Source organism: Coptis chinensis, chromosome 2 (assembly GCF_015680905.1).
Source record: "Coptis chinensis isolate HL-2020 chromosome 2, ASM1568090v1, whole genome shotgun sequence".
In the NCBI taxonomy this organism is placed as follows: Eukaryota; Viridiplantae; Streptophyta; class Magnoliopsida; order Ranunculales; family Ranunculaceae; genus Coptis; species Coptis chinensis.
In genome coordinates, this window is record NC_141457.1 from 46,110,285 (window position 1) to 46,121,774 (window position 11,490).

General features: G+C 39.8%; 1 protein-coding gene across 1 annotated transcript; it reads right to left on the minus strand.

The window, feature by feature from the left end:
- Positions 1-540: 540 nt before the first annotated feature.
- Positions 541-978, minus strand: LOC147516246 (uncharacterized). The gene has a single exon (XM_086593194.1). It carries the CDS (start codon positions 976-978, stop codon positions 541-543), a length of 438 nt encoding a protein of 145 aa, XP_086449320.1.
- Positions 979-11,490: the final 10,512 nt, after the last annotated feature.

The window sequence follows — 11,490 nt, forward strand, 5'->3', positions numbered from 1 at the left end:
TGGACAGCTCATTACGCTTGGAAGTTGGAAACACGAGCACTTCATGGGCTTAGTCAAGGTCATACATTAGTAGGACCCAAAGAGTCCAAAACAAATTAACTTAAGGCCCAATAGTAAAACAAAAGGAGTGGATGATGTCATCACCATCTTCTTCCTTTTAATCCAAAGAAAAGGTACGAACAGAACCATACAAGGGTTTTAAAACCCGAAACGCACCTTAAACTTTTGGGAAGAATCAGGTGCCTTGGGCAAGGTGGTAGAGAGCATCACACCATTCACACAGACCTTACGAGACGCAAGCTTTGGAGCAGATGTGCTGCAGCAAAGAAAGGCTCTTCGCTGAGCATGGGATAAATTATCTCTTACTTGAGTGCGAAAAGAAGATAAATTAAAGGATGGAATTATGAGTAGACTAGGAGTATGTCAAGAACACAAAGATCACAACGAAAAAAGCATAGTTAAGACTTAAGACTACATTATTAAAGGATTTAGTACACAACTCAGACAATTCATCACTTTTCCAATCCATCTTCAGCTTCCTCACATGTTTTTCTCTTCTTGGATTACAAAGTACGATAATGGGTACGTCATGAACAATCCAGCTGTGCCCTTGAACGTGACTTTCGCCGTAGGTGGATTCTTGACAGAAACTTCGGAAATACTGATCCAAATTGAGAGCTCCTTACTCTTTATTCCTTTCATCTTTTTTATCTTGGACTTCTCAACATAGCCTGTGACTTCAGGATCATAGCAGACTAGTTTCCCAGCATTTTGCCAATAAAACTCTTTTCTTTCCTTTCTTTTGAACCAAAAGAAGCCTGTATCCTTTGCATATCCACATTCTTCTATGTTATCTAGTGGGAGAATTCCATTAGGCAATCCCATTTCTTCTAGTAGGAGCTTCCCTTTCTCTCCACAAATCTCAGCACCATAATATACTTCAGCTTTGGCCTTGATCTCTTCTGTGACTAGGGACATTTTCCTCTGTAAACTTTAAATCATTAATAAGAACAAGAATGTTGATTTATATACTACAAGCAACGTAAGTTTACCCTTCTAGCTTAGGAAAACTACCAATGTGCCAATTGATCACAATTTATTTATGTACCAACCGTTTGGTGTCAGTTAACAAGTTCTACCCATAAGATCAGCAAACACAATATCCTTAAGTTTCCTACAAGGAATTTTAGTAAAATTTCCTACAGTGTGGCCCAATCGACAGCTTCGTACTGGGATTTGCAATCCAGTCACCGGTTATTGTATAGTCCGACTCAACAAAATAGGTGTTTGTTACTGCTGGACCCCATATTGTGTTGGGCAGACCCCAAAAACTAAAACACTTATTACAAATGTGTCATTGGCCCCAAAAATTGTTTTGTGTTGGGCACCTCCCAAACCAAAGTGAATTTGACTTGTTACAACCTTTTCAGCTCTTCTCTTCTATTCTCTTATCTTCCACCATCAAAAACCTTAAACCCTTAAACCCTTAAACCCTAATACTAACACTAAACACTAATGGAAGAGCCCAATCCCATTTTAGAACATGAAGATGAAGAAGAAAATGTAATGCACCATGACCCCATTCAAGAAGAAAATGTAGAACAAGTTCCAAGTGGCCTCATTCAAAAAGAAAATGTAGAACAAGTTCAAAGTGAAGAAAATAGAGGAATAGATGATGATGCATTTAATAAGAATAAGGTAAATCTAAATTAAACGTAATTATGCATGTAGTAATTATTCATGTGTACAGTGATGTGACTGAAAGAGAAAATTCGAGGCTTAAACGACCCGGCCAGGTCGTTTGTATTGCACACCAAACGGTCGACCATGTCGTTTGGACTGAGTCCAAAACGATGTGGCCATGTCGTTTGGGATATAGACTTAAAAAAAACTTACCGGTGTGGCCACACCGTTTGGACTTAGTCCCAAATAACATGGCCACACCGTTTGGGACCTAGTCCAAACGGTGTGGCCATGTCGTTTGGGATTTGAACTTGGATAAAAATGACTTGTCTGTTTTTTGGCCTCTTGAACGGTGTGGCCATGTCGTTTGGGATTTGAACTTGGATATAAATGACTTGTCTGTTTTTTGGCCTCTTGAACGGTGTGGCCACACCATTTGGACTTAGTCCCAAACGACATGGCCACACCGTTTGGACTAGGTCCCAAACGGTGTGGCCATGTCGTTTAGGATTTAAGCTTGGATAAAAATGATTTGTCTGTTTTTTGGCCTCTTGACCGGTATGGCCAAGTCGTTTGGGATTAGAACTTTGAAAAAATATGAAGTTATGTTTTTTGGAATCTCTAACGGTGTGGCCATGTCGTTTTAGGATTTGAACATAGAAAAGCACAAACAGTGGTAAACGGTGTGTTTGTGGCATTTGGTACTTAAGCCAATCAATTAACAAATATTTTTCATTTAGGATCCTTCGGTGTGTTTCGAGAACTCTAGAAACTCGAATGACGTGGATGATGTTCAACCGCTTTCAATGGATATAACAGAAATATTTACTACGGAAAAGGTACATAGTAGGCATTGTTTTCACTTGTTTTTATTTTCTAAATGAAATTATATTAGTTTATTGATTGTTATTTTCTTTCATATCTTTAGGTATTTCATACACCTAATGACGTAATTGGTTGGGCAACTGTTCGGGGGAAACAATGTAATGTGGTTGTGGTAATTGGGAAGTCGCAAAATGGTAACGGGAACCGAGTACCAAGGTTGGATTTAGCTTGCGAGAGTTCGGGCATGTATCATTCACACAAAAAGGTAGAGAAGGCTAATAAGAGAAATACGGGAACCAAGAAACGTGGATGTCCATTTAAGTTAAGATGTATTTTCTAACGCGGCACTGTCGATAGTTGAAAAATTGCCGTTCTTAATGGTGTTCACAACCATCCATTGGCGAAGACCCTTGAAGGACATCCATTTGCTACTCGACTGACCATTCCACAATTCGAGTTCTTGTCAGAGATGACTCAAAATGGAGTTAAGCCTAAAGAAGTTTTGAAGTCCACCAGACATAGGTTTCCTGATAACCTATCTAGCATATGTCAAGACTACAATGCCATGCACAAGGTGAGGACATTGGATATGAACGATCGCTCGCAAATGCAGAGATTGCGTGAGTTGTTAGCAGAAAACCATTATTTCGAGGAGGTGAGAGAGGATCCGAATACGGATGAGATAACGGGATTGTTATGGTCCCATCCGGACGGTGTTAAAATGGCTCGGACTTTTCCAAAAGTTTTCATCATAGACGCCACCTACAAAACCAATAAGTATCGGTGGCCTTTTGTACAGTTTGTAGGGGTGACTTCAATCTGGAAGTCTTTCCGCGATCACTGTCAAGTGTTCAAATCGAAACAACGATAGACTATGAGTGGGCTTTGCGTCAGTTTAACGGATTGCTGGGTGAAGAAAGGTCATCTGTGATCGTGTCTGATAGGGACTTGGCCTTGATGAGTGCCGCTGATATTGTGTTTCCTGACGCACACAAGCATCTCTATAGATGGCATATCTCTATGTGCATCCTTCATAAATGCAATGATTTTTTTCCCACCACAGAACTTGTAGATAAAGGCCAGTTCTTGTGGAACACTGTAGTGAAATCGAGAACTGAGGATATCTTCAACCGTAGAATTCTTTGCTTTGAAAAACATTATAGGGTTGAGTACTCAATTTTGTTAGTTATCTGCGAGAGACTTGGTTGCCTTACAAGGATCGATTCGTATGTTGTTGACGGATCAACACATTCACTTTGGGAGTACAACAACCAATAGAGTCGAAGGGTCTCATGCTTTCGGGTGAAAGCGTGTTCTAGGAAACACAAACGGACATGATTTTCTAAGTATGTTTTACTTGATCCACCCGATTTTAGAGATCCGGTATGCGAGATTAGAGGTATGTTTGAGAAGAGTCGATTGTAACCCAAAGACCACCACGGATTCCTTTATTTCATGAACTTCGAAACACGGTCTCAAGAAAATGTTTGGACTTGCTTTATGAAAAACTAGATACCCGTGTAAGTCGTGCTGCTAAGGACTCTGAGTTCATTTGTGGGTGTTATTTGCGCACCAGTCATGGATTGCCATGTGCTCACGAAATCATTGAACTTCAAAAGCAAGAACATTCAATATCTTTGAGTGCTATCGATCCCTTTTGGAAAACTCTGTCTGTTTTTTCAAGTGTGTCGGTGGGTGTTGGTTCCAATTGTAGACCTTCGATGGATATGTTTATGAAAAGGTATGAAATGGCTTCTGAATAAGAGCAGAGGGTTATGATTAGGAAACTTATGGAGATTGCTGTGCCAGAAAGTACATGGCTAGAACCACCTCATGAAGAGGCGAAAACCAAAGGTCGACCTAAAGGTAGCTGCAAAAGAAAGCTTCCAACTGAGGATGAGAACTCTTCAAAGCGAGATTCATCTGATTTTGAACATTCCCAACGTGAGCATGAAGAGTGGGTCTCGTCGCAACAATCGGAATGTACGCCAAATTCCAAGCCTTCTCATAAAACACTCACACCATCGAAATACGCTACTCCAAACCCACCTGCAAAGAAGTCTTCTCCGAAACCACCTTTGCCACAAAAAAAAAACCACACCACGGAAGAACTCTTCTCAAAAATCACCTTTACCACCTAAAACAACCACACCACAGAATAACTCTTCTCAAAAATCACCTTTACCACCTAAAACAACCACACCACGGAATAACTCTTCTAAAAAATCACCTCAAAAGTTAAACATTGGCATCCTGAGGGGGCTGAAACATTACGGTTTGGATATTCCAAAAGAACTGCACAAATATATTGTTAAAGTGGATGACCCTGTGGGTGATGGCAATTCTTGGTATAGAGCAATGTGCATTACCTTTGGGAAGAAGTCGGGGAAGAGTGGCCGTGGATGAGAAATGAGTTGTTACAAGAACTTAATGACAACCTCCCCTATAATCGTACATTGTACACTCGCGGTGAGGTTAGTTTTGTGAAACCTACAATTTCTCATGCATGTGGTTGGGCACCCTATAATAAGTGGATGACCATGCCCTTTGTTGGATATCTATTTGCTTCGAGATTTAATGTCGTCCTCGTATATTTAGGAAGTATGTACTGCCATCTTATCTTGCCACTGAGAACCCAAGCAAATCCTGAGAGAGTAAAGAAAGTGTTGGGTACCGCTTACGTACAGGGATGTCATTTTTTCCATGTTGAACTTGTTAATGATTGTCCGGTTCCAAAACCGATGCGAAAATGGCGTAAAGCTCGACACTTAATTGCAGATAGTTGGGATACTTCATTATAAGCAAGACAAGCGCAATTTACGGCATTGAACATTCCCAATTTAGTATTGGAAGACGAGCACACTAATGATGGGTCCGAAATACCAATAATAGATGTTGACTAGGAATAAGTCTATGTAATTAATGTTCATGTACGGTTGGAATTGTAATTTGGTTTTTGATACAATTTTCTTAAATTTGATAGTATTTTTTGGTCGAATTAATTGTATGGATGTATGTTTGTTTGATTTGGATGGTTTGGATGTTCAATGGTGTGGCTTGGAAAAAATGACTTTTGGGATTTGAACGTGGAAAAAATGACTTTTCATGGATATCTTTATTCCATGTCATTAGTCGCGTGTTCTTTGGACGCAAATATCTTTTGGGATTTGAGCTTGGATAAAAATGACTTGTCTGTTTTTTTTTGCCTCTTGACCGGTGTGGCCACACCGTTTGGACTTAGTTCCAAACGACATGGCCACACCGTTTGGACTAGGTCCCAAATGGTGTGGCCATGTCGTTTGGGATTTGAGCTTGGATAAAAATGACTTGTCTATTTTTTTTGCCCCTTGAACGGTGTGGCCACACCGTTTGGACTTAGTCTCAAACGACATGGCCACACCGTTTGGGACCTAGTCCCAAACGGTGTGGCCATGTCATTTGGGATTTGAACTTGGATAAGTTTAGGGTTTAGAGTTTAAGGTTTAGGGTTTAGGGTTTAGGATAAAAAATGACCTGTCTGTTTTTTTGCCTCTTAGCCGGTGTGGCCACACCGTTTGGAATTAGTCCCAAACGGCATGGCCACACCGTTCCACACCATTTGGGACCTAGTCCAAACAGTGTGGCCATGTCGTTTAGGATTTGAACTTGGATTAAAATGACTTGTCTGTTTTTTTGCCTCCTGACCGGTGTGGCCACACCGGTCAAGAGGCAAAAAAACAGATGTTGAATCAGCACATAGAGATGTTTGCTCCCAATCAAGAATCAAGTCCCTAGTTGAACTGCAGTCTTCTTCAATTCTTCCTGGTGAAGTGGATAGCCAACACCACAAGAACTCCTTGGCTTCAATTCCTGCCTTCTCAAACGACACCTCTTAGTGTGAATGAGGCTAGAATAATTTTTTATTTGATTGGTGATCATATGAGTTAAGCTAAATTTGTTGTTGACAAACGTTGGCATTACGGAACAAAATTGCAAGTGGGCGCGCTTGTGTAACAACAGTAACATTTATAATAAGCACATCAAAATGCTTTATGCAATCCCAAATATTATTGTTCTGTATTACAAAATTTAAGCACATCAGAATGAATTAGCAACAAGTATAGCCTGCCTGCACCTAGCTTTGGCTTGTTCAAGCCTTTCCCTCAAAGTTTCTTCTTTAATGGCAGGCTTTAACCATAGCTAAATCCATTTCCATTAATCTCAATACTCTAAACAGCTCAGTTATCAATCTCTCTTCAACTTCTCCACCTTCTTTCAACACTTCTGCTTCTTTTCTCGCTCTTTCCGCGACAATTTCTCTCGTTGTAGCTAATAACTCTATCGAACCATACTGTCTTCCCATTAAACCTTCCAGACTAATCACTTGAGCACTGAAAGAGAATCTGAAAGAGCACCATGGGACTTGAGCACTGAAAGAGCACCATGGCACAAATTTCACATCTGTTGCAATACAAATAAACCTAGCAAATGAAATCTGGTTTCAAAGGGAAAAAACCAAGCAGAAAACACACTAAATTTCAAGACACTGCCCCAGAAAGACTTGCCAACCAAATTAGAATTTAATTCATTAGAATATCCCAAAAGGTTCTACATAAACACTAGTACAAGACAGACCAAGGATGTAAATAAACATTCATCAAAAGACTACCTCTATAACACACTTCCAACAAGACTTCCAACAAGACTGCCAATGCTCAACACACTAAACCCTAAACTAACCAAACTCAACATTGCTAAATCCAATGCTCCTTAACGATATCGTCCGCTAATGAACTTGCATCGGGTCAAATTGTATGCCTCCATGAACTCGTTCCATGCATCGTCTGGAATCGCAGTCCCACCCAATTGCAGGCCTTGATTGAGCAAGCAAGAAATTTCATCAACGACGAGGTGCTGTCAAAATTAAAACGAAAAACTACATTAGTATATACATTTACATTTATAAAATATCAAAACAAAAAAAAAACAAAAACTAACGTTGTAAGGTATTAACTCACCAGATTATGATATGGAAGGCTCTGTAGGGAGTAGTGATTAAGATGATCAGGATTTATCATTCGAATATGACTATTGTTTTCGTACCAACTCATGTATCTACTAACACACTCCCATGGATAAGACGGAATGGGTCCTCGATGTTCAAGTTGTATCAAGTGATTCTACCATTTACTCCAGTATGAAGACACAATATTAAATTTCACATCGTACCTGCGTCCGGAAGTAGTTCGCGTCGAGGTCTTTGGTCTTAGGGGATTTGAGGATACAAACTGCATATGACCCAACTAACGCACAACCCTCGAAACATTGTACTGCTCGACATTATCAAGAAAGCATATAAATCCCTCGAAAAATGCTATTTCATCCACCGGCCGTGTAGCTCGGACTTCAGCATAGGGATATCATTCAACCTGTCAAATAACATATGATCGAGAAAATTAATCATTAACTACATACTAATAATATCAATTAATAAATAAAACTATTTACATACAAAAATGCTTACATCGGTACAAGTCATATTATCTATGGTGGCTCGGGTATGCTTCAATGCAGCTGTTGTGCTAGCATAAAAAGACTGGGTAACTGAGTTCCTATGAGCACGCGACATGCTCAACTGATAGTCCTCGTTTGGGAATGGCCTGAACACGGGAAGTACTCATAAATCCATGCCTAGATTAATATAGACACCCGGTTAATATTGTAATAGATAGATAAAATTGACATTGAAAAGAAAAACAAAAACTAATACGTAGGAGAGTGAAATAGCACGAAACACCCTTCACCTTGGCACTTGTGGTAGTCCCAAGACCCATGTACAAGTAAGCCCGGTAAGGTGCACCCACGCTAGCGTAGTCTTTGATCTCGCAAATTTCAAAGCGGTTTAGGATAACAAAGCGAAGCTGCGGTTCTAGGCGATGTAGGTGAAGGCGGTACATCAAAGAAAAATAACGGATAAGCTCTCACAAAGAAGCTGCAACTCTTTTTGTGTTGCGCTTCTTCTTCCGCGGCAACCCCATTTTCATCACATAAATCTTCATCCGTTACCTTCCCAACAAACTCCTTCATCAAGAAATCCATCCTAACTTTGGAAGTGAACTTATTGGATTTCATCTCGCATCTATCTTATCCATGGGTATGCCAAGATCTTTGTGGAGGAGTCTTCTTTGTCAATGTTCGAGGTCAAATCGGTGTCCCGATCCACTGCTTTGCCTCTGATCAGAACTCCTAAGAGTTGGGACACATCGTCCAACGTGATTGTCATCTTGCCCCACGGCATATGAAACGTGTTGGTCTCTGGATGCCACCTCTCCACAAACGTAGAGACCAACACAGGATCCTAATGCCTGTATGCACCTAAGACCAGAGCACATAAGCCGGTCCTTTGAAGCTCCACGTGAAAATTAGAACAGTCTGAACACTCTCCGACGATATCCCATTGTACCAACTTGTTTAGGTGCCCATGGCACTTCAACACCCCTCGCTCCGCCTAAAACAACAAAAAACTCAGTATTAATTTATGCACAAGATTTTGTAATACAAAATTTAAATACTAATAGACACTATATGATAATATTACCTGCCCCTCCCAAACATCGCGAGCCATGTCACACCCCGAATTTCGACAGAATTCGGAAAAAACATTATTTGTTCCCGACTCTTCAATTTCCGAGGTGTGACGCACTCTCCACTTCCAAAAACCCATAAACAGTTTAAAATATGCGGATAATTAAAAACCAATCAAAATTTCAATTATACATAAGTCCTCTTCATTACAAAAATTCCCAATTAAGATTAGGTTACAAATCTCTTTTCAATAACTCTTTAATTAAAATATACAAATGAGAATACAAAAACATTGTCTAGACTAAAAGCTATATCACCTCGAGGGAAAAACAAAGCGTATCAGGAGATGTAACGCTAATGCAAACCACAAAAGCAGCCCAACCTTCTTCAACACTAAACTGTCAAAACTTATCAACTATGTTCATTGAATGAACACACCGATAAACAAACATGCAAATCGGTTGACATTATAAAAATCTTTGGTGTGAGTAGTCCTAAAATACAACATATAATATACATATATATACACAATCCATCTGACGGTTAGTTCCTCCATCGAGCCTTTAACTTTCGGCGACTAATACAACATCCTTAAGTTCAATAACTAAAGGCGGTAGTTCCTCCACCGAGGTTTTAACTTCCCACTAACCACACAACAACCTATACTCATAATAAATAAGGCATGTAGTTCCTCCATCGAAGCTTTAGGTTCTAACTAAACTATAACCCACCAAGCATATACAATCATCTATCTAAAGATACATCATTAACTAACATATTACCATAATTAGATTATTTCGGGCTTTCTTTGTGTGTCCCTAAAATCACGTCATATCTATATCTTACCTAGTTTCCCGGCTACCACAATCGCTACCGGCGCCGAACATGTACATCCACATGCCTCCCTTACATAATGAGCCACTCCGTGCGTAACCACCACTGGCCGGGATGCCGCGACACCGTAAATCCTCACACGGAAGCCAAATCTATGTAAGCGCCACTATTATTCGCATAAAAAATATTAGCATCATCGTTCTATTTTGCTAAGCGGAATAATCAAGCCACTATTCGGCTCGCCCGGGAGGGCCGCGAAGGCCATTCAAATTTTAGCGAAGCGCCCGGAAAGGGCGCTGAAGGCCATTGATTAACGAAGCGCCGGAAAGGGCCAATCACATGAGTTGTGGTAGTCGGGGTTCTAGGATTTTTTCGTTATGTAATTTATTCGGTGTCATACATTAATGACTCATAAACATTTCTACTATATCAATGCGGGTCAATTACCTTATTGCACTAAGCCATAATATCTAGAAACATCTCAATTATATCCCATAGTCACTTTCGTTCTTTCACGTGCCAATATATTATTGCACTACACCACACTCCCGTGGGCAAATATTCACCGATACTATATTAGCATCTCACATATAAAATAATGGAGTGTATATACATTTCTCCAAGATATTGCATTAATATAAATATCCCAGCATATTATATCATGTCACAATGCTTCAACGTATCGCATACATTTTTATTATAACGTATTAGGGATATAATATCTCCTAACATCTCAATATCGTCACGTGTCAAAAATACACAACATCAAGGTCAAATCTTTCTTAGATAATGACCACCAAATTATACCAGCTTCCACAACATTTTATTACTATATGTGTCCATATAATATACACATAAAACGTAGCACAAATAAACAGTCCACAGTCCACACTCAAAGCCCAATATATATATGCTTTACACACTACTCACGTCAAATCTAAATTAGATAATGGCAAACCACGTTATATAATATCCGACAACGTTTTATTATTATATTTATCCATATAATCAAATATGTGAAAAACTAGAAAAGTCAACATTCCACAGTCAAAGTCAACGGTCAAAGGTCAACACCTCATGGTCAAGGTCAAACTCAACATGTCATGGTCAAAGTCAAACTGTCATCGTCAAAGTCAAAGGTGAAAGTCAACCGTTCATGGTCAAAGGTCATAGTCAACCATCAAAAGTCAACGGTCGATGGTCAAAGTCAAACTGTCCTAGTCAAAGTCAAACTGTCCAAGTCAAAGTCAAACTGTCGTTTTCGTGTTCGACAGGTTCATGGTCATAGCCATGGGTCATGGCTAAGGGCAAAGGTGCATGGCTCATGGGCTCATGACCACGGTCCTGGTTCGGACCTAATGCCGAACCAAGCCCTTAGAACCGAAAGTCTAAAAAGTCCACTTATTTATTCTACGACCCAATTGGATCTATTTTAAGTCCTATGGGTGGCCTCGAATAATATTAAAGCGGGCCCAAAACTTATCTTTGAACCGCCCAAACAGTTAAGTGGATTCGGCCCAAAAACTTTAATATAAACTGGTCCACAAAACAAAGGCTAAAAAGAATTGGTCCAACACAAAACTG

Excerpts from the sequence above, each read along its gene's own strand:
- LOC147516246 (XM_086593194.1), bottom strand. The coding sequence starts at position 978 with ATGTCCCTAGTCACAGAAGAGATCAAGGCCAAAGCTGAAGTATATTAT.